This window comes from Lacerta agilis, chromosome 11 (genome assembly GCF_009819535.1).
Source record: "Lacerta agilis isolate rLacAgi1 chromosome 11, rLacAgi1.pri, whole genome shotgun sequence".
NCBI lineage: Eukaryota > Metazoa > Chordata > Lepidosauria > Squamata > Lacertidae > Lacerta > Lacerta agilis.
In genome coordinates, this window is record NC_046322.1 from 52,297,712 (window position 1) to 52,321,902 (window position 24,191).

The following is a 24,191-nucleotide window of genomic DNA, read 5'->3' on the forward strand; positions in this document are numbered from 1 at the left end:
TTAATTATTTTCCCCCCAAAATATAGTCCGGCCCCCCACAAGGTCTGAGGGACAGTGGACCGGCCCCCTGCTGAAAAAGTTTTCTGATAGGGGAATGGCTGTAGCTCATTGGTAGAGCACAGGTTCTGCATTCAAAATGTCCTAGGTTGAATTGATCTTGTCTCCAGGTAGAGTTGGGAAGGACTTCTACCTGCAATGCCTCAGAGCCACTGCCAGATAGTGTTGAGCATCCTAGACAAGATGAATCAATGATCTGACTTGGCATTAGATAGCTCCGTAGGTTCCTCTGCTGGATTGTTTTCCCATCCTCTGACTTCCTGTTCTAATCTGTCACAGACAACGTAAACACTTGGGCATCTCATTATCACATCATTCTGTTGTGAGGAGGTCTGTCACTTACCTGGTGCTTCAACAGAACTCTGACTTGTATATGGTGCTTATAGAATGGCTTGGGATTTCTCATATTTGCTAAATGATTATCACACAAGGGGGGGGGGACAGTTTCTCTTCTTGGCAACCCTATCATAAGAGAACCTTTATTTGTGTTATTCTTTTATTTAAATTCATTTAAAGTTTTTGTGACAGAAAAAGAAGTAAAAAACTTGAAGAAAAACTTACAACCACAATCATTCAAAATAATTCAAATTACAAACACAATCATTTTACTATTATATCACATTCTCAATAATTTTCCAAATGCCACCCTCTACTCCCCCTAACTTACCTGACTTCCCCTCACCCATGTGAGATCTTATTGGCACTTGTATTATTGTTTCTTGTTGTGTTAGCACTTATTTATACTTAATAGTCATATCCTTTATAATATCACCTTGTATCCTTGCGAGTCTTTCCTTTTACGTTTATGTTAAACTTAATTTCCATATCCATATTTTTTTCATATATATCTCTACACACTCCCACTCTCTCTTAATTTTTTGCTTGGGGTGGCCCCTAATTGATGCTGTTAATTTTGCCATCTCCATAAATTCACAGATCTTAATTCTCCATTCTGATAATTCTGGTATTTTTCCTGTTTTCCAATTCTTTGCCACTAGTAATCTAGCCGCTGCTGTCACATAGAGGAATATATTCCTTTTATCTTTGGGGATATTGTTGGTTATTAAGCTTAACAGATATGTTTCTGGCTTTTTGAAAATTGTGCTCTTAAATATTCTTTTCAACTCTTAATGCATCTTGGTCCAAAATTGCTTAATCTCCTTACGCCCCCACCACATATGGTGCATTGTTCCCACCTCCACTTTACATCTCCAACAAAGGTTTGAGAACTTTTTATAGATTTTGCCAATTTTACTGGGGTGAGGTACCAACAATAACACATTTTCATTATATTTTCTCTTATCAAATAACAAGCTGTGAAATTTATGTCAACACTCCATAATTTTTCCCACCTATCTAAATGTATTGTCTTGCTCAGATCTTGTGACCACTTTATCGTTGTTCCTTTTATCACTTCATCTTCCAATTCCCACTCAAGGAGTAGATTGTACATTTTTGATATATATATATTTTTATTTGACTGCTTTATTTGTGTTATTCTTAGGGTCTGATGTGGCAGATTTTGATGGGAAGAGTTTCCTGCTCTACAGATTTAACCCCAAATCCACCACAGCACTGAAAGACATAATTTCTCTGCAGTTCAAAACGATACAAAGAGATGGGATTCTGATACACAGAGAAGGACAGAATGGAGATCACATCACCTTGGCATTAGTTAACGGAAAGCTTTCCTTGCTCATCAACATAGGTATCAAGTGCAAATCCATACTGCACACCTATTTAGTAATCTGCTTATTTTAAACTAACTAACTAACTATATATAAGTTCACAGTCTACGTTGTTTCTTCCAACAGACCTAACAGTTTGTTTTTCTCCTCTTGAAGGTGATGCTAAAATATATTCTGCTGATGCCCAGGTTAATATCACTCTGGGTAGCCTATTGGATGATCAGCATTGGCATTCAGTCCTCATTGAACATTTCAATAATCAAGTGAACTTTACAGTTGATAAACACACTCACCATTTTCATGCAAAGGGAGAAATCAATTATTTGGACCTTGATTATGAGGTGTGAAAACTATCTTTCATTTATTAGACTTATTATTTTGTTATGTAAATGCAATTATGAAACAGAAGGAGATGGCGAGCTGCGTACGGAAGTGTTTCAGCACTCAGACTCTTGTCGAAGCTTGAAATTAAAGACTTTCACTAATGCTCTGCTTACATGTGTGCCAACTCTTGACTTTTCTGCTTTGATGTAAATGCCCAAATGTTCCTTTTGTTTTTGTACTGTTTACACTCTACTAGGGGGCATCCTGGCCCTTAGGTGGTACAGCTGTGCCATGCAGGACAGGGGATGTGCAGGGCTGGAGGAAGGGGGTACGGTAGGGGCGGTCCACCCCAGGTGTTACCACTGAGGAGGGTGACAAAATGCTGGGCGGCACTCACCACGGGGTCTGCAGCATGCCCAAGCCACGCGTCTCTCCTGGGAGTGACATGGTGGCTTGAGCACCCGCAGGCTCCACGCTGCCCCCAAAGGTCCACCCGCCACCCCTCAGCTGTAGGGCGGCTGAGTGGGAGGAGGCAGGCAGACTTCTCGGAGGCCCCGCAGAGCATCCTGCCCTGGCTGGCCCCACCCCTGCAGGCAGCTGGCCCCATCCCTGGGCGCAGGGCACATGTGCCACCCTAGGTGCCCGATCGGCTCGCTCCGCCACTGGGGATGTGAACAGAGAGCAGATACAACAGTTCATAAAAGTCAGCTTTGAAGTAGGGCTTAGGTTGGGATAATCGATTGCATCTTGCACATCAGTGCTGTGCACACTTCAGATAAATTAGAAGCTTTGGTAGTTTCATTTGCCAGTCATCCCTTTTCCCACCTCATTACAGCAGGCAGGGGAGGGGGGGTCACATGAGGGGACTGCGGAAGGAAGAGGCAAGAGATACTATGCTGCTCAATGAATCAACGGTTTAAAGAAGCACTGTAGCTCACCAAAGCGGTGATTCTACAGCAGGTTTGTGGCCCTTTCGTCATCCCTGATAATTGCCCAGATTGGCTGGGAATGGCGGCAATTGGAATCCAAGATCTGGGGGTCGACAGGTTCCCCATCTCTGCCTGAAACCAAGGTGAGGTTGGGTCCTTGTGAAAGAGAGTCAGTTGCCCCTCGCACTGGTGCATTGCTGCTCTTATCCTGGATCCTATCACCCTTTGTCTCAATGTAATCGCCCGTAGGTTCATCAAACCAATTTATGGGAGTATGGGAGATTTGGCGCATAAGTGGCATTTGCCCACTTGCGCCCCCCCCAAAAAAAACCCTGTTAGCACTGGACAGCTTCCTTGCCACACCCAAAACTATTCCCTTATAGTTAAACTATATGAGATGGTCCATTACTTTGAGAGCTCCATGCGCGAAGCCTAGCGCATGCAGCATAGTTGAACAGGCTTTCCGTGTGTAGCTAACCTAAGAAATAACAGTAAATATAATTGTTTAAATGTGTGCTGATGCTGTATTATTAATTTGAACATTTCAGATAGATTTCAGGTAAGTAGTTGCCATGGTCACATGAAAGACTGATGTTGTAAGTTAAATAAGTATAATTATATATGCTAATAATATAAAAAAATATTACTAAATGTTATTCTTATCATTTCAAAAAGTATTAAGTAATGTGGAAAAATAAAGGAAGATTGAGAAGACATTTATATAAACGGAATTACGTATGCATAGTGCATCCTTACTTAAGAGTAACCCCATTGAACATAGTGGGACTTAACATCTAAGTAAAGATTTGTCAGATTGCACTGTACTGTTATATAAATGTTAACGTCCAAAGTAAGGCACTTTTTTATTGAAATGATTGAATAAAACTAGCATTGTCAGAAAATGAAAGCACATTTATTTAAAAGGTATTTCTTTGGCCTCTTACTTTGTGTGTTATTCCCGAGCTGTGTTTCTTAACCTATATTTTAAGTTAATGCATTTGACAATTGAAAAGAAGTAATAATGAAAAGAAAGATTGATTCTCAATTGACCAATATGGAGCCACTGCTGTGCCATTGTTAACATTTTTTTATCATAAACGTTGCAAGCAGATTGTCAGAAAATTACTTAATACGATTATTGATTTTTCTTCTCTTTCTAAGCTCAGCTTTGGAGGGATTCCAGTACCTGGAAAATCAGGGCTATTACCATGGAAAAACTTTCATGGGTGTTTTGAAAATCTTTATTACAATGGTGTGAACATTATTGATTTGGCCAAGAGACATAAACCTCAAATCAACATTATGGTAAGAAAAGTTGGGTGGGGGGAGCACCATGACTTGTATAACAATGTTCCAATCACAACCTAAGTCTGCAAACCACAAATCAGTTAGCTCACTTTATGTAAGGGTGCAAGACTTAAGATGATTTAGTTTAAGAAAGTTCATGGCAGCAAAGTTTCCTATTGCATCCTTCACCTTTCAACCACGTGCACTCCCCCAAATTTTTCTCTGGATCATGTTGGGATGTGAATAGATGTTAACAGAGGATACATTTCTTAGATATTATCCTTCCTCCCGCATGTTTGTGAGTTCAGCAGAGTACTATCCCTTTGCAGCTTAAAAGGGAAGCTTAGATTAGCTAGTTTTAGTGTAGTTTTAGTGTTTTAGTTTAAGGAAAAACAAAATAAAAAATAAAAAAAATTATTTCCAGTAGCACCTTAAAGGTAAAGGTAAAGGGACCCCTGACCATCAGGTCCAGTCGTGTCTGACTCTGGGGTTGCGGCGCTCATCTCGCTCTATAGGCCGAGGGAGCCAGCGTTTGTCCGCAGACAGCTTCTGGGTCATGTGGCCAGCATGACAAAGCCACTTCTGGTGAACCAGAGCAGTAGCACCTTAGAGACCAACTAAGTTTGTTCTTGGTATGAACTTTCGTGTGCATGCACACTTCTTTGGATACACTGAAACAGAAGTCACCAGACCCTTATATATAGTGAGAGAGTAGGGAGGAGTATTACTCAGAAGGGTGGTGGGAATGGGTGATTGGCTGATAGGTGTTGGAAACCTGTTGGCGACTGTTAACGACTGCAATTGGTCTTACAGGAAAAAGCAAGGGGTGAGATGGCTAAAGATAGCTTTGTCGTGTATAATTTAGTTTAAGTAATCCAGGATGCTTCAAGGCACAAACAAAATAGTATTGTAAAAGGTAGGGGGGGAAGCATTTACTCACTCAGAATACTTGTTGAAGAGTTACAGATACAGCGGCTTTGTTCAGGCAGGCTCTGTAGATGTTGTCGCATTGCTGGTAGAGCGGAAAGAGATGGAAAGATATGAATATGTTTTGCCCAGGCAGATAGGAGAAAATATAGCTATGCACTCCCCCTGTCAGGGCAAAGTGGGGGTGTCTCTCACAGAGTTCTCTCTAGGAAGTTTGCAAGAAAACTGTGAACTTCAGCTCCTGTCATTTGCCTTTCTAGCAAAACATGAATTGTTGGTTTGACTGCATTTCAAGTATCCTGCAGATCAGGAGGCCCTTCTGAACAATTGGGTTTCTTGGTTTGCTGGGAGAAGGAGGAGGTGAGAAATGTCATTTCTGTGAACTTCCTGAAGTTAAATGATTTTAGGAAGAAAATATGACTTCAGCTGATTGCACTCCCTCAGAGCCCTCTACACTTCATCTCCCATTGTGGACATGAGTCCCAACACCCCAGAGAGGCTTTGGCATAGGGCCACAGCTCAGGAAACTTTCCTGCCATGAACTTTCTTAACATATATTGGGTTCCAAGCCAAGACAACTGTGCTCCATTACCTCCAGTTGCATGAAAGTGGCTTACATTTAAATACCCTTTTTTAACTGGGTTATGGATTAAGATGTAAATCACATTGGAGAAGCTAGCAGTATTGACTCTCTGTATGCAGGAACTGCAAGGAGAGGAGGGCATGGAACAAATGGCAGAAACTGACCCAGTTCTTCCATCATTTCAAAGTAACATAAATATGGGATGGAGACAAGATTGATGTAATTCATAATGGTCTGAATGGTGTGTCTTGTTTTGTGTTGACCTTGTTGTTGCTGGCTTCCATCAGTCTTGAGAGACAATGGAATGTGCTTCTGGGGGTGAAGTCAAACCACTCTTGGCCTTGCTGATGTGGTCCAAAGGAAAGCAGAGGAATATGTTTGGCATAAAAAAGGGGACAAGGATTTGCAGCTTAATTACAGTTGGAAATGAGGATGAAGGAGTTACCCGGAACATTTGGATTGGATTGTGTCTGGGTCACGTTGGCTGCGGTTACAATGAACAGCTAAAAACCCCAGTCTTAATCAGTTTTATTGTTTTCAGTACTTTCTCTGAGAATAGTTCCTCATTTATTTAGAATCCCTTTCGGCAGCTGTGGATCTATGTGCCCTGCCCCCCCCACCATGAGAACTATTATATGTTGTTGTTATCCTCAAAGTACAAGAGAGGCAAAACAGACCTTCTTCTGTGCCAGTCTATTATCCACATCAACGAGATTCAGGGGATCCTTCAATTGTTGTGCCTATGTGGAAACAACTGAAAATTGCCTCCTCTTGCTGGTGTTTCATGCATCGTCTTTAACATTTTGAAAGGTGCTCACTCACTTTCTCCCTCCGGAAAATATATTCCAGAACACAAAATCAAAGAGGGTTATACCTTCATGGCTGCCCCCAAAAGATCTGCACTTCAAGGGCCCTCTTATCTCAGGCGCCATCTGCATTATATATTTAAAGCACTAAGATGCTCTTTAACAGTCATGGCTTCAGACAAAGAATCTTAGGAATTAGTTTAAGGGGGCTGAGGGTTGTTAGGAAAATCCCAGGTCCACTCAGAGAACTATAATCCCCAGAATTCCCTGGGAGCAGGTACTGATGGTTAAACTGCTATGAATATTGTATCTCTGTGAGGGGAATAGGGATCTCCTAACAACACTCAGAAGGTCCGTATAGCTAAAGCTATGGTTTTCCCAGTAGTAATGTACGGAAGTGAGAGCTGGACCATCAAGAAGGCTGATCGCCGAAGAATTGATGCTTTTGAATTATGGTGCTGGAGGCGACTCTTGAGAGTCCCATGGACTGCAAGAAGATCAAACCTATCCATTCTCAAAGAAATCAGCCCTGAGTGCTCACTAGAAGGACAGATCCTGAAGTTGAGGCTCCAGTACTTTGGCCACCTCATGAGAAGAGAAGACTCCCTAGAAAAGACCCTGATGTTGGGAAAGATGGAGGGCACAAGGAGAAGGGGCCGACAGAGGATGAGGTGGTTGGACAGTGTTCTCAAAGCTACTAACATGAGTTTGGCCAAACTGCGAGAGGCAGTGAAGGATAGGCGTGCCTGGCGTGCTCTGGTCCATGGGGTCACGAAGAGTCGGACACGACTGAACGACTGAACAACAACAACAACAACACTCAGAACCCCTAACTAGCTACAGTTTCCAGGGTTCTTTGACTGATGCCATGGCAATTTAAAGTGATACCGTATGCTTTCATTGTATAGTACAGATATGGCCTTAGTCCGTGAGCTGGAATGCAGCTCTTTCCACTTTCCTGCTTGTCTGGAGACAGCAACAGCATCCTAGTTAATCCCAGGACTCCTCACTATCACCAACTGGCAAAATGTAGGGTGGGCCTGTGTTTTATTTGGTGCTTGCCACATATATAGGATTTCCACACGAAACCACCAGCTGATGCAAAGAACCTGTGAGAGTCTTCTAATAATATGCTCAGAGACTATCTATTTCAACCTGAAACACTTACACAACGGCCTCCATCTTCTTCAAACCAGCCCTATATTTGTCCTGGGTTTGCCTGCAAAACCATTGACTGAGACATTGTAATGGTTGTAATTGTCAGGTTTGGAGTTGTTGCTTTGCATTATTCCGTCTTTATCTTGTAATGAAACAACCAGCTAGATTCAGATTTTATCACTTCATATCTAATTATTGATAGACATGGGCATTGAAAACTTGTTTGTCTATGCATTGACCCGATATTTCGTTTATTTTGTTTATTTCTAGGGCAACATATCTTTCACCTGTACGGAGCCCCCTATTATTCCAGTCACTTTTTTAAACCCCAATAGTTATCTCGCATTGCCTGGCACATCAGGGCATGATGAAATTTCGATCAGTTTTCAGTTTCGGACCTGGAACAACGAAGGGCTTTTGCTGTCAAGTAAACTATATCAGACTTCAGGTGGCCTCCTCATGTATCTGAGTGATGGGAAGGTTAAACTGAGCCTCTATAAACCGGGAAAGACACAGAGTGACATCACTGCAGGTAACAGAAAGCAGGCGAAAAATAATTGTGATGTGATTACACTGAAGTGTCACATCCCAGATGTCCAATATCTTCATTGTTTGTGGAGTTGTTGTTTTGTGTGTGTGTGTGTGTGTGTGTGTGTGTTTACACACTTTCTGTTTTCTCTCTCCCACCCCCTCACACAGAGGGTTCTATAAATACTACACTGGGCCAAGATTCATCTTGCATATGTGCTTTAAAAAACAAATCCAATCCGTTTCTGTGCTCTGAGCTGTCTGCTCCAATCTTTAATTTGTGTTCTGTTCTGCTCTATGTAAAACAAAGCCATGGGTTCCCCATCCACTCTAATGGGAACTCTAAACATGGTTATAGCTCTCCTTCTTTTGGCAGAAGTTGATGAAATCCTCAGGCGGAGCCCTTCCAGAGTGGATGGGCAGAACAACCCAAACCCCAAATCTATCATGATGGAGAGGATCAAGTGAGTTGAAATTGTCCCTCTGCCCAGCCTTGGACCAGCAGTAGGGAACCCCATTGCCAAGGAGTGAGACAACATGCCCACTCAAACAGACCTCTAAAAAAAGGGGGCATTTGGGGTGTTGGGAGTGGGCAGACCTGCACCAGTACAGGGTTTTCTGGATCCATTGCTGATCCTGCTGCCATCACATCCCTGGGAGCTGATACACTGAAGGATCGGATTGGGATCTCAAACAATGTGCTCCCACTTTCTGCCCTGGCTAGCACGAGGAGCAAGGTTGTGAAGTGGCAGCAGATACACCACTTCACCAAACCTCACCAAAGTAGTCCAGAGATTTAAAGTGACTCCTAAGCATGGCCTTCACGCACACTTATTGCCAAAGCTTCTGATTATCCAACTACTTTGAGTTCTTAACAAGATATTCGGATAAAAGGAAAGTGTGGTGTACTGTCTGCACTCTTATAGCGCTTACTGCAGTATATAAAATGCACTAGACAGAATGTAGACTCTTCTGCTGGTCCACTGCTGAAGGGAGAATGCTGAACTACCCAATTTGCATCCAGCCAGCTAGACCACACATTCAAAGAGTCCTGGTAGGGCTTATCCCCTTCCCCATACCGGTGTTTTCTTTTTAACTCAGCTTTTTACATGGGTATTTGGGACAAGCTGGTGGTACTGTTGGATTATGGTTTGGCTACTGATTTTATTTTACTGCTGACGGGATAGAATGGGATATAAATGTATAAACACCTGAATAGAGCACCACACATACTCTGCACACACGGAGAGTTCCGACAATGTGTTTGGTAACAATAAGTAGCAATGGTTTCTTATTGTGTGGACAGAGCCCTCCACCCATATAACTGCAAATGCAGAGGCTCCAATATTTTGATAAATAAGTGTAGGAGAAGGATGGAGCCCACTGCCCTAGCCCTATTCACTGATCTCATGTTTGTAACACTAGCAGATGACTCGTGTAGTCTAGCACTCTGCTTCCAATAGCATTCTGTTTCCAATCAGATGTGCCTAGGAAGATCTGGAAGCCTGAGCAAGACTCTGGTCCCAGCAAGATCAATCTTACATTTGACAAACGATGTTCAGTCTTAGAAATATCAATGAGGCATTTCTTCCTAAAACCAGAAGTCCCTAATGCTTGCACCCTGTCTGTCATTAAGCTCTTGCCTGGATCTAAGCTTCTCTTCTTATTTAAAACATCTGTGCCTTATAGAAAGCATGACGAAATCCCCTTTTCAAAAGAAAACAGGATCTGCATCTCAACAATTACTTACAGCTCTCCATAATGAACGGTAACAGCAGTGTAAAATTTGAAATAATTGACTGGTTGCCAGCAGCAATCCGGTATCATGCTGATGATTTACATAGAGCGTTCATCCTAGAATGGAGGCTTTGACATTGATTTTAGTAGCAGCAGGATCAGCTTCAATGTATGCTAACCAATTCAAATAAATAATGCAGAGAGTGTGCCAATTTATGACTAACAGGCTTCCCTGAGCTCACCATCTGAAAATGTTAATTCCACGTTAAGAGTGTCACTGATGTGCAGTTTATTGTGATGTATCTGACTTCCTCCAGAGCAGTTTAAATCACAGTGCAATTACATGCATGTTAATGACACAATCTTAGTTCAGCGTCTCTTTAACAGGTTTGTGGAACGCGCTGTCATTTCTAACTGGCTTTCTGATGCGCTGTTCTGACAAACTGCCGAACTACAAACACAAATCAAAATCTGTAAAATATTCTTCAACAACTTGAAAATCCAAACAACCAAAAAAAAAATAATCAAAGTGCTACGTTAAAGTAGAATTTATGTTAATTTTAATGTGACTAAGGCAGAAACCCTGTGCGGTTGCAAATGTAAGTTTATGTTTGCTCAGGCAACTGCAGCATGTTAAATCTTTCAATAAGACTCCTGCTTTCCTCAGCAGAAAGTTATCTAATGAAACCATACAGTGAACTTTCCCCCCTTTGTACATTTGAAGTGTTTATTGTAGCTACGTTCATTGGAGCAAATCAAGTCTGCAAGTAGAGATTGAGTAATTAAATTATGGATGGTTGGACAGTTTTGTTCCCCCTACAGGCAAAGACTTATGACCTGGCTTTCACACATACTGTATGTGATAATTAAATCAGAGCATATTACTTTGAGCACAGCTCTGAGACTTCATTACCAGAGATTTATAAAGATTTCTTTGTCCACATAAAAACAGAGGAAAATGGCACATATTAATCCATGAATGATTAATTTACAATAAACCAAGACCTTCTGTTGCAGAAGGGTTGTTTTTATCTAATGATCCCTATGCAACCTCTTTTGTGAGTTGGCCGTCAAATGTTTGGAAAGATGGAGGTTTTAAAGCAAGAAATTAGACAAATATAACTTGAGCTAAAAATGATGGCTCTGAAGTTTGAAGAAGGCCAAAAGTCTGTGCTGTTAGAATTTTCATTAAGCTATAGAGTTTTACCAGACTTTGCCAACTGCAACGGTGGAAGCAACATGGTCATCCAACAGAGATATGGCAATTTTGTGTGAGTTTGAACCATCTACCAATTGATCGTGGCATCCTAGCAAAGAGGTCAGAATTACATACGTACAATGTTTCATCGTGACTGCTTTGTAGCTGAACCCAAGCATAGCTAAACCAGGCAGAGGCAATCCAGGTGAATTTATTCATATGTTGTCTGATACTCCCATTGGCAATGGTGAACTTATGGAATACATTTTGCAGTATTCTATGAGTGAGTACATTGAATATGATGCATTAATTTGCTCCAGTGTCTGGTGAAGAGTTTCACACTTTGCTTCCACCCAATTAGAATTTGCTGTCTTGGTTCTCTGCTAGTCAAAACATCAAAACACCTGACAGATACATGCACACTTGAATATATTTCACTGGGGCTTCGGAAGAAGCACACTGTAAATTAGACTCAAAATTACAAATATCTGCTTCTGATGATTGAGAATATTGCATTAATACTCCTCCATGAGATGTTACACCAATCCACATTGCTGTTCGCAATCTTTTTTCAAATGCTTTCTTTCTTTTAGGTGCTGAATTACATAATGGACAGTGGCATTCTGTATCTTTGTCAGCTAAAAGAAACCGCGTAAGCCTAGTAGTAGATAATGAGTCAACATCTTCCTCTCATGCATCAATACCTATACAGATTTTTTCAGGAGACACTTACTACTTTGGAGGTAAGATGTATTTTGTTGCTTCTGTTGTTTATGGCCAAAGGTTGCTGACTTGGGTATGAATTTTGCAAATGCATTAATGGAGTTTTGTTACAGAATATTGGCAAGCAACATCCATGTTATTCCTTAAAATAACACAAGTTCAACTTCATTTCCCGTGCAAGCCATTAGTATTTTCTGAAATTCTGGGTTTACACAGGATAATTGAAAACAGCTATCAATTCTTGTTGACTTTCGTGGATATCGTGATTGCATCTTCAGGCTATTAGTCAAGTAGAGATGGAATCTTAAAGCATTTTAAGGAGATTTCTGCTACATTTCACGTAGTACAAATTAACTGCTTTACTGCCCAATTGTTGTAGTTGTCATATTAAGGTTGATCCCATTGTCTTTGCTTGTATATCGCCTGGATTGAACTTGATAGTAGCATTATTGGGAAACCATCTTAGCAACCAGGCAAAAAATATCCATAGTACTTTCCCCTAAGATATTACAATATTGTCAATGCTGTGCTAAGCAGAATGTGCATGTACAATGAATGAAAATGTCACTGGCATCTCTAGGAGTGGTTTGAGACATTCTAAACCAGAATGGAGTGAGGCAATAATGAGGTTCATCTCTGTTACCCCATCTCTTTTTAGAAAGCAAAAACTGAGCCCACCCAGCTTCTTTGTTGGAAAATGTGTGTGTGGTCTCCGTTCTTGGGAAATACATGTATTGTCTCCACACCTGCTGCACATACATCTCCTATGAGAGGAGAAGTGCATGTTCAACATTGGGCACTGTAAACAAGAAATGAGAATGAAGCACAGCTCACTGTATTTCCTCTGGGTGTAACTTTTGGGTTGCTTTTTTATATATATATAAAGAATCAGAACACTCAAAATGGTACTAAGGCTTCATCCTCCCCTCCAATTTTATACGCCGTATTGTGAAATGTCCATAATAGCATTGTAATTTGTTGATTGTATACTGGACATGTAGAGAACACGAAGAGTCGGACACGACTGAACGACTGAACAACACATAATACTGAACATGAGTTTATAAATTTAGCATGAAGTATTTATTTATTTATTTTTTATTCATGATTTTTATTGTTTTTTCCACACAAATTTATCTTATACATTAAATTTACAACTTAACCTTCAACTTTATCGACCTCAACCTTCTTACAATACAAACCACCCAGCAAACAAAACCCCCAACACCCAACCCTCCCACATCATTCCCCCCCTGCACTTCCCCCCTTTCTTCCTCTGTTTTATTCTTCCTCCTGATTAGTTCTTGCAGTTTTACACTTCTTTATTGTCTCTATCCTATGACCTAAAGTATTTCCTTAGTCACCTATATTTCTCTCTTTTCAACTTCGTTCCAATTCCAGTTACTTTCCACCCCTTTCCTTCATATGCACCACGTTTTGACCTGTTATATCCTAATTCATTTGTCTCTGTAAACTACATATTGTCATTTTTACATTTTATATTTCTAGCATGAAGTATTTTAGGGTAGGGATATAAGCTATGCTGAGGCCTTGGTTGTGCCTTCTTGTCTTTCTTTCTTTCTTTTGGATGGGGGACGGGTTTAACTCATGCTTGCATGCATTAGGTCTGTGGTTTAATCCATGGTTTTCTTCAATAGCAGAGGTATTTGTGCTGCTTGATGAGGCGGCTTGAGAGTACAGGGCTAGGTTGATCAATGCTGGATAGATTAGGGATGGCACCAGGAGAGAAGAAATGTGTGAGGTGGTCTCAATGGCAGTAGCATATGGCTGTAGTGGGACAGTAATGTTTACCTGACCTCCCAGCAGCTGACTCACTGCTGCTTACTGGGAAAGGTGCTCCTGCCTCTGCATTGGTACCATGCTGACCTCCTCACTTCCGTGCTCCTCTGTGCCATCCACTACTACTTGAAGGGCAACAATCCCCAGCCAAATACATTGTTTTCATGACTTGTTATCATTTTGTTGCCCACCTCATAATCTAAATGTCAGCACTTTAACTCCAGCTGTCCTTATGACACTTGTTGGGATTCATGCCCTCAGAAGGAGTCATCTTGCCTCTGAATTTCATCAAATTCTACCATGACCCTTGTATATATATTTGGAGGGAGAACATTTTTAAGATGCCGAGGGCAAAATTCTCTGAACCTACTTGCATGTAATTTGACAAGCCTTATTCACACTGGTAGGGCTAACATACCTGCACATTTCATCCATTTCTGTCAAAAGACAAAAACAAGGTTATAGTCATTTTAAAAAATTTCCTAATCAAAAAGGGGGGAAATTGTCTGGATCTAAAAAAAAACAACAAAAAAACATGTAATGGCTTTCCTTGCAGAAGACTAATACAATAATTCTTCTGATATTAGACAGGATTTATGCCCTCTTAAGGCAAGGCCCTGCATGCACCTTTATCTGCTTAATTTCAAAAATATGTTTTTTAAAAAAGTTTTGGGAATTACTTTTTTTTTTAATGTTCCTGCACAGAAACCCTCGTAACTATTCCTTGGTAGGCTTTAGCCCCTCTGCAGCGACTACCATGTCAGAAAATTCCATTCATTTCTGCCAAAAGGTAAAAAAATATAGCCATTTTTAATTCCCCAATAGTGGAATGAGTGAGGTGTGGGGAGTGGACACAGATGGATGAATCAAATCAGGCAACCCATGAATCACCTCTGACTAAAGTGATCTGTTGTATAATGTGCCAAATGTAAATCTAAACTGAATCATGTGGCCCATTCTTAGCCCTACTGGGTATCTTACCTGAGGAGATCAGTATAAATCTCTTATCAGAAAATTTATGCCAGGCACATTGGAAACTGAATTACTTACCCATAACCCCAGCCTCATTGAGAGAAAGCTTTGGGATCAAACCAGCAATTTGGACAGCGTAGTCCAAGCACTAATCTCTACTAACTGTTGTGGAAAAGTTAGGGAAGAATGCATGAAATCAGAAGTTGATCACTTCCGATTTGTAGCCCAGTCATGCACCCTGCAACTTTCTAAAATAATGGCTGATAGTGCCCCTCTTCCCCTCCCTTTACCTTTAATCCAGGTATTATGGGATACAGTGTTTTTCCTGTATTATCTCAGTTGTTCTATTTTTCCAGAATTTCTTCTGTTGTTTGGTATTGCAAAATGCCAAGTTTGTGGTAGCTAGTTTTATTTGCTTTAAATCTGGAAGACAGAATACATAAAAGGTGTGGAGATTTGTGTGCCTCCCTCCCTGCATAGATGCAATTAGTATTCAAATTCTCTATCGTTTTGAGGTCAGACAGCATAGTCATGCATCTCGAGGTGGGAGACAAGAAGGTGCCTTCACATCAGACCCTGTATTTTAAAAAGTAAGCAGCAAGGGGAGATTAATGATAAAAGCGAGAGAAAACACAGCAAATTCATCAAATTCTATCATACATATTAAATGGTTTCTTTCACTTTGATATATATGAACTTAGCACACTGGTCTGAAATCTGACCATCTGTTCTGTTAATAATGGTGGTGAATGATTTATTCTTTGCCAAAAGAATCCTAGGACAAATGTTGTTATTGTATATGAAGGAACCTTAGAGCGATATCTTTTTATATCGTTATTTTTGCTCTAGAAAACAACTAAAAGTTAAGAAGCTAAAATTCTAAGCATTATCAAACTCTGCTTCCCTCCTAAATGGACCATTTTGAAATGAGAGTGAAGCTGAACAGAAATATGTAGTAAGCGATGTTCGCTTCTTGCATGCCAATGGCCTTCCTGCGTAATAAGGATTTAGTTTCCAAAGGTGTTGTAAATAGCAAAGAAACATCCTAGTTCCCGATCAGAGGATATATAATTGAGTACTTCAGTTGGTCAGGTATGGCTTGCGACCATGTCATTACTGTTCCATCCTCTCTGAGGCCAGTAAGACACAGCTGTCTCCATATGCTTCAAGTCAGTGTGAATGCCATCAAGCACATAGGAGTTTAGAGTCTGTGAGAAAGACACTGGGCTTGTATTCCAACTTGGCCACATGTAATTTTTACTATCCCTAAGAAATTCACCTTGTATCAGTGAAGATGGAATGGAGATGGAGTATTGCAGGGGGGTTGGACCCAGAACGGGGGTGGCGCTGTGGTCTAAACCACTGAGCTTCTTGGGCTTGCCAATCAGAAGGTTGGCGGTTCGAATCCCCATGATGGGGTGAGCACTCATTTCTCTGCCCCAGCTCCTGCCAACCCAGCAGTTCGAAAGCATGCCAGTGCAAGGAGATAAATAGGTACCACTGTGGCGGGAAGGTAAATGGCATTACTGTGAGCCTTGGAATGCAGCCAGTGTGGTGTAGTGGTTAAGAGCGGTAGACTCATAATCTGGCAAACCTGGTTTGTGTCTCTGCTCCTCCACATGCAGCTGCTGGGTGACCTTGGGCTAGTCACACTTCTTTGAAGTCCCTCAGCCCCACTCACCTCACAGAATGTTTCTTGTGGGGGAGGAAGGGAAAGAAGAATGTTAGCTGCTTTGAGACTCCTTAGGGTAGCGATAAAGCAGGATATCAAATCCAAACTCTTCTTCCTTCACGGTGTTCTGTTGTGCTAGAGCAGTTTAGTCATGCTGGCCACATGACCCGGAAAGCTGTCTGTGGACAAACGCTGGCTCCCTTGGCCTGAAAGCGAGATGAGTGCTGTTCCCCATAGTCGCCTTTGATTGCACTTAAGAAGAAGAAGTAGAAGAGTTTGGATTTGATATCCCGCTTTTCACTACCCGAAGGAGTCTCAAAGCGGCTGCCCCACTGGCTCTTAACCATCCAGGGGTCCCTTACCTTTTTACCTTTACCTGCAGGGGGTTGGACTAGATGACCATTTTGGTCCCTTCCAACTCTTACCTTTTCTCTAAGTGAACAAGTCCCCAGTGCTGTAACATTTTCTCATTGGGGAGTTCCCTTGATCATTTTGGTTGCCATTTTGTGCAACTTCTCCCACTCCACAATATCCTTCTGAGCTGAGACAACCAGAACCATGTGCAGTATTCCGGCTGTGGCAGTACCAAAGAATTGTGTCTTGGCATTATGGTATTGGTAGTTTTAATTTCAGTTCCTTTCTTAAACACCTCAACCTTGGAATGCAGCTTCTTCACAGCTGCTGCACACAGTGGGTCGACATCTTCATTGAGTGTCCACTATGACCCCAAAGTCTCTCTCTTCTTTGTTTTCCCTTCATTTTAATTGTAATTAGTCATGCACAATTTGCATATAGATATATATATATTTCCTGGTGTTATACAACTTAGGCATTCTGCTCTTATTTCTCTCAGCCTACAAAAGCAGGCTTCAGCTTGAAAAGGATTTCATTGAAAGGAATAGGCTGGTTTCATCATTAATGCAGGCTTAAGTTATTGCCTGCTAATATTTTGAGACAACAAGTCATTTGACTAATATCACCCAAGAGGCAACACTGTTTGATTAAAATCAAAGTAATGTCTTAGTACATCAGTCTTGAGGCAGCAATGCCATGTAAGGGAAAAATATATATCCAAAAATAAAGAAGTAAAAGGCATCATTTGTCATCCCAAATAACCTATTAACATTTATAGTTCAAACCGATGACTTCACCAAGGACTTTCACTGTGGAACATAGCGTTACACAGAAAATGAAAAGTTACCAATTTTCATATGTTGCTCACTATGATCTAATTCTTAATTTGTTTTCTTTTTCCTCGCATCTTTTGGGCATTAAGTTTCATTTCTGTAATATATTTTGTTAATACTTTGATGTGCTCAGATATTACGTCTGTGGAGTATCTAAAAATAATAGATGAATACGGGATGCTGGTGACAGTGATGGCAATTATATTAACAATGAACGGCTACTGTAGATTTTATTACAGAGTCACAGTTGTGGCCCTGTTTTTAAGGGTGAGACAACTGAGTCGCATAATGTAATTATAATGAGAAGGCGGGGATGGTTTTATGGTTCCTCATGTGAACATGGCTTAACTCTGTCGTTCTGCATGAATGGCATTAGACACCAGAAGTTGCCACTTGCAATATGGAATGGTCGCTTCAGTTGCATAGATCCCCTGAGGTTATTCCAGTATCAAACAAATTTGGGACTTAGGTCTGCCACTGACAGCAACTCGTCTCCGAGGGAGCATTGAAGCTGTAGCTAACCACAAGATAAGATACTGCACCATATCAATATTGTCTACGTAATGAAATTGTTAAGGGCATGGCCCTTCGCAGTTGTGATTTCCTAGCATTTTGGAGCCAATGTAATAAACCAAAAGGGTTGTTGTTGTTGTTGTTGTTGTTAATTGAATTTTGTAAGAAGCATGCTGTGGTGCTGTCAGGAGTCCAGGTTCCCAGCTTGATAACACAGTAAGCGTAGTTAATTAAAAAGGATGATTTATTGTCAAAACAAACAGATAGCTCTAACACAGCCTCTGACACCATCAATCAAGATGACCCTTCTGAAGACTCCTTCCAGTTTCTACAGCAGATGGAGAACTTTCGTGTCTTGTCTCTTGCTTTGTTTCTGGTCTAACAGGCCTCCCCTTAGCTGACTCCGAGGAGGGATTGGATCAGCTCCCTCCTCCTCCCTTTCTGACAAACTACTTCCATCTCTATTTGTGCCTGTTTGAACTTCCCAAGAGCTTTGGCTGGGTTCTAGCCCACTCTCAGCCGTTCCCTTATCACCCAGCATTCCAAGGAGTGGAGGAGTTGGCACTAGCTGCTGTTAATCCTGCATGAAAGTTAACTCTCTCTGTTCCTGGCTGCTTTCTTCCATTGGCTGCAAACCTTCACTGGGAGCTGGCTCATTCCTGACAGGTGCTATTCTGGTGCATTCCTGGTAGTGTTGGCAGCCAATCAAATCCTTTTATAGCTGAAGGCTATTTTTGTAGGCTGGGGGACGACGACTAAAAGCAGAATGCACCAAAGTTACACAACACAACACACAAAACCCTAAATTGATTGACCGTGAATAGAAAACAAAGAATGAGACTGGGGGGTTATAGTGGATAGCTCAGTAAAGCTGTCAGGCAAAATCCCACATGCATCCAGGGGCCATAAAACATTTGCCACTATATGGTCTGAGTATCTCAGACCACAAGAGGCATGTCCATGATGCCCTGTTACTCATGTTACTAGGGGTGCTGGTCTTATAGTTTCTGGCTGAGACCTTTATGTCCCTACTCTAGTTACAACAGTAATATTGTCTGGCCACTGCGCCCTGTGATATCCAAAAACTGAGTTATGCCTGATGATTTCTAAGGTTCAGTTCCCCACTGGGAGACCTGACATCTAGGCTGCACATTTCTAATCAATGAATGTTAAGTTTCAGACTTGTAACTCTGCTGCCCAAAGGCAGACCATTAAAACATGTTGTGTAAATCACTGGCTCTGCCTCTCTAGTGAAGAAGTGGAACTGTGACTGTGATGGGATTTCCTGATATGTCACAAGAGTGACACTCAAGGAGTTTTAGGGTCAGGGGACCGCAGAGAGATTTGGAGCTGCTGCCAGCTCCTTTTGTACGAGCTCTTGAGAGCCATCATTATATAATTTTCTAAACTGTGACCAATATTTTCAGCTTATTCTTGTGGGTCATAAGTAAACATGAATGCCTGCGGTTAGATGTTGTACAAAAGTTATCAGAGAATTATTTTCCATTTCTACCACTATGCCTCTGAATACTGCCTAAAGATCACCAGTGAGTGGGACCAAGCCAAAAGTGGGTGAGATCAGTCACACCCCTTCCCTTCCTTTTCACCTGCATGAAGTTTTGGGTATCTTTAACATACCCAGGAATCAAAGTTTGGTGTCTCTTTTGTAGGAAATAGCTACTTTTTGTGTGCTTTAGAGTAGCCTTTCCCCCCTAGTTAACTCTTTCTTATGTGTTATTTTTTCCAGGATGTCCTTCTAATGCCAACAGCTCAGAATGTAAAAATCCAATTGGTGGTTTCCTTGGGTGTATGAAACTGATTTCCATTGATAACAATGCAGTGGATTTAATTTCAGTTCAACAGAACTCAATGGGAAACTTCAGTGACCTTCAGATAGATTTGTGTGGCATTATAGACAGGTAAGAACGGTTTCATTTTTTCGGTGGACTGTATTAACTTTGAACACTGCTAATGCTTGAATGTTTGGCTCTTTTCAAATTGCTCTCCTTTCTGGACTTTATTTCTCATATGAGTTGGCCACATAAAAGTGTTAGCCTGGCAGCTGCTTCTCCCTGAAAAGAGTGATTTGTAGCAGCAGTCCTTCAGGAGGTGAGGGCATACCGATTCCTTCTCCTGACCGCTGCTTTTGCCCTGAAATAAATCCATTCTTGGCCAAGTCCCCTGCCCCATCCCAACAGTTTCTTGATCCTTATTTACTTTTGTGCTTCCTTTGGGTTGCTTTTCTGCTTTCTCAGTCTATGGGTGCATTTAGTAAGCCAGACCAAAGTTATTTTAAAGGCAAAAATTGTTCGGTAAATGTCTTCTGAAGTCTGTGTATCCTCAGACACTGAGGAAAGCAGATGCATTTGCTCTGATTGCATCAATCCCCCTAGGGAAAACCTATAGATGGCCTAGGGATATTTATTAGATGTCTCTAGATCCAAGATCTTGTGGCTGCCAGATGAAAACATTCAAGTAAGTATTAGAATTTCCTTCCAAGCTTGTATCACCCCACATATTTATTAGCTTCTATTAAGATGTATGTGGTAGATTAAACTGTTGCGTTTAAATTATGCATTGTCAAGGTGGTCTTTAGCAGAGGAGTTTCTGATTATTTATAGTACATGGCTTTTTTCCTTTTAAGCTACGTGATGCATTTAAAGGTGACAAATACAAGATCTGCTTTTCCATCTGTTTCTAAGGCTGAATCAAAATGTTTACCATGTAGTCAGAAATAACTACATATGATGTTCTCTTCCGTCAAAGCTCCTTCTTTAGCTATTTGTTAGCCCATGGACCTTGGCCATGGAGCTGAGTAGACATTGGTTGCCCTGAGGTTTAACCTCTGCAGAGAGCAGCAAAGGGAAGTGTGACTTTGCTCCTGCTTCTTGATCGGCATCATTGACACAACTGCAGGCGCCACATAATATCCGTACTGCATTTGTAAGAACTCGATCTTTCTTGTGGCTACACCTACACTTTTATAATAATAAAAATAATAATTTATTATTTATACCCCGCCCATCCGGCTGGGTTCCCCCAGCCATTCTGGGTGGCTCCCGACCGAATATTGAAAACACAATACAGCATTAAACATTAAAAACTTCCCTAAACAGGGCTGCCTTCAGATGTGTTTTAAAAGTAAGATAGTTGCTTATTGCCTTGACATCAGATGGGAGAGCTTTCCACAGGGCAGGCGCCACTACCAAGAAGGCCCTCTGCCTCACTCTCTGCCTCACTTCTCGCAGCGAGGGAACCGCCAGAAGGCCCTCGGAGCTGGACCTCAGTGTCTGGGCTGAACGATGAGGGTGGAGACGCTCATTCAGGTATACAAGACCAAGGCTGTTTAAGGCTTTAAAGGTCAGCACCAACTCTTTTAACTGTGCTTGAAAATGTACTGGGAGCCAATGCAGATCTCTCAGGACCGGTGTTATATGGTCTCGGCAGCCACTCCCAGTCACCACTCTAGCTGCCGCATTCTAGATTAACTGCAGTTTCTGAGTCACCTTCAAAGGTAGCCCCACATAGAGTGCCTTGCAGTAGTCCAAGTCGGAGATAACTCTGGCAAGACAGTCTGTGGGCAGGTAGGGTCTCAGCCTGCATACCAGATGGAGCTGGTAGACAGCTGCCCTGTACACAGAATTAACTCCCTGCCTATTGAGATCAAGCAGGTAACTTCCCTGTACAGTCATACCTCGGAAGTCAAACGGAATCTGTTCCGGAAGTCGGTCTGACCTCCAAAATTTTCAGAAAACAAGGCGTGGCTTCCAATTGGCTGCAGGAGGCTTCTGCAGCCAATCAGAAGCCGCAGAAGCCACATCGTACGTTCAGGTTTCAAAGAACGTTCTCAAACCGGAACACTCACTTCTGGGTTTGCGGCATTCAGGAGCCAAAACGTTTGACTCGCGAGGTGTTCAACTTCTGAGGTACGACTGTACTCTTTCTGGCTTCAGGTAAAAAACTGCCTTACTTAGGCAAGCCTACCTCAGATGTTTAGGATCTGTTTTAGTATATTAATTTTTCTACAATTTAAAGTTGTGTTGTATTATTTTCTTGATTTTAGCATCCTATATTTTGTGAAAAGTTTTGAGCCTTTTCACAATCAAACGATGTATAAATTTTTGTGTAATAAATAAATAAATTTAATTACCCAAACTGGGCATTCACCAAGGGCCTGAGGATCCAGGAGCGCTCCTCACCGGTATCCTAGCATACTATTCTGCTGTACTTTGGAGAGATCTACCTTTTGACTATACCTTCTCTATAACTACATTCAAAATGTTTACATGTTCCCTTTTGTCTTTGAAGATGTCTTCCCAATTACTGTGAACATGGTGGCGAATGTTCGCAGTCCTGGAATAGTTTCTATTGCAGCTGTGCAAACACAGGTTACATGGGAGCTACATGCCATTACTGTAAGTCTTGGGTGATTTATTATATTTTTATACCTATTACATTTTTTAAAAACTTCATATTAGAGGAGAAATGTTTAACTGCAAAGTGTTTTTGTTTGTTTGGTTGGTTGGTTGTTCCTTTTTTCAAATGCATATAGCCTTCTATTTTAGAGAAATTGTGAAGGCCACCCATTCCAGCATTATCATATTTTAAGAGGGGTTGTTGTTACAAAAATCTGTATGAAAACCCATATTTAAATCTGTATTTATATACATTTCCCATCACAAATATGTACTTAAATATATATTTCATCTGCATGGATGTCTTTCGAAACATACCCAAAATTGTTGATGTTGTTCAGTCGTTCAGTCGTGTCTGACTCTTCGTGACCCCATGGACCAGAGCACGCCAGGCATGCCTATCCTTCACTGCCTCCTGCAGTTTGGCCAAACTCATGTTAGTAGCTTCGAGAACACTGTCCAACCATCTCATCCTCTGTCGTCCCCTTCTCCTTGTGCCCTCCATCTTTCCCAACATCAGGGTCTTTTCCAGGGAGTCTTCTCTTCTCATGAGGTGGCCAAAGTACTGGAGCCTCAACTTCAGGATCTGTCCTTCTAGTGAGCACTCAGGGCTGATTTCCTTGAGAATGGATAGGTTTGATCTTCTTGCAGTCCATGGGACTCTCAAGAGTCTCCTCCAGCACCATAATTCAAAAGCATCAATTCTTCGGCGATCAGCCTTCTTGATGGTCCAGCTCTCACTTCCGTACATTACTACTGGGAAAACCATAGCTTTAATTATACGGACCTTTGTCGGCAAGGTGATGTCTCTGCTTTTTAAGATGCTGTCTAGGTTTGTCATTGCTTTTCTCCCAAGAAGCAGGCGTCTTCTAATTTCGTGACTGCTGTCACCATCTGCAGTGATCATGGAACCCAAGAAAGTGAAATCTCTCACTGCCTCCATTTCTTCCCCTTCTATTTGCCAGGAGGTGATGGGACCCAAAATTACACTGTTTTAAATGCATTTTGGTACGTTTTTAGAACCAAGAACAGTATCACAAAATCTGGAGAAGTGCAAAATCTGAAGGATCATTGTGCTTCCATTCACTTATGAGTCCATGAGATGTGGCTCAGGTTAGCTCACCTTGGAATTCAGATTGGGGTTGCTGGAATTTGTGCCAGCATCCCAAACTACTATTTGTGTTAAGCTTTCTATAGAGAACAACAGTGCAGTCTTACCTTCTGAAGCTTTCAATCTGGTTTCTGTCATAGAGCATTGATTGTTTAAAAACCTAGGAGGGAAAAAAGCTTGAACAATTACAGATTGTATTTCTGGATAAAAGCTTCACCCGGTGTTCAGAACTTGTACTGTATTGTTCTCGTGCATAAAGAAATTTAGAAAACGTGTGAGGTTTTTTTGTTCTTCGTAATTCTTTTATCCCCCCTTATTCACTTCTCCTTTTGTAAACAAGTTTCCTTTTTCATTTGTAAACAAGTTTCCTTTTGCGTTGAAAGAAAGTTTCAATTTGATCGTATTTGGTATGCATTCGCGTTAAATACAGGCTAAACACCGACAATTTTAACTGCACAATATCGTTTAAAAATTAACAGCTTTGTATAGCATAATTGTAAGATGGTGACGGGTTATTTTGGAAATTTCAGCTAATGCACCTTAGATGTGGAGTTATTGCTCTGGTAGATTATATTG

General features: G+C 41.3%; 1 protein-coding gene across 1 annotated transcript in view; it reads left to right on the forward strand.

Moving 5' to 3' along the window:
* The window catches only part of LOC117055078 (contactin-associated protein-like 4), a 259,168-nt gene that overhangs the window by 160,799 nt on the left and 74,178 nt on the right, over window positions 1–24,191 (forward strand). The window contains exons 5-11 of the mRNA XM_033164421.1: window positions 1,562–1,765; window positions 1,902–2,086; window positions 4,160–4,303; window positions 8,030–8,291; window positions 11,816–11,965; window positions 19,837–20,008; window positions 22,398–22,504. Coding sequence (XP_033020312.1) covers window positions 1,562–1,765; window positions 1,902–2,086; window positions 4,160–4,303; window positions 8,030–8,291; window positions 11,816–11,965; window positions 19,837–20,008; window positions 22,398–22,504 — 1,224 coding nt within the window. The remainder of the gene's footprint in view (window positions 1–1,561; window positions 1,766–1,901; window positions 2,087–4,159; window positions 4,304–8,029; window positions 8,292–11,815; window positions 11,966–19,836; window positions 20,009–22,397; window positions 22,505–24,191) is intronic.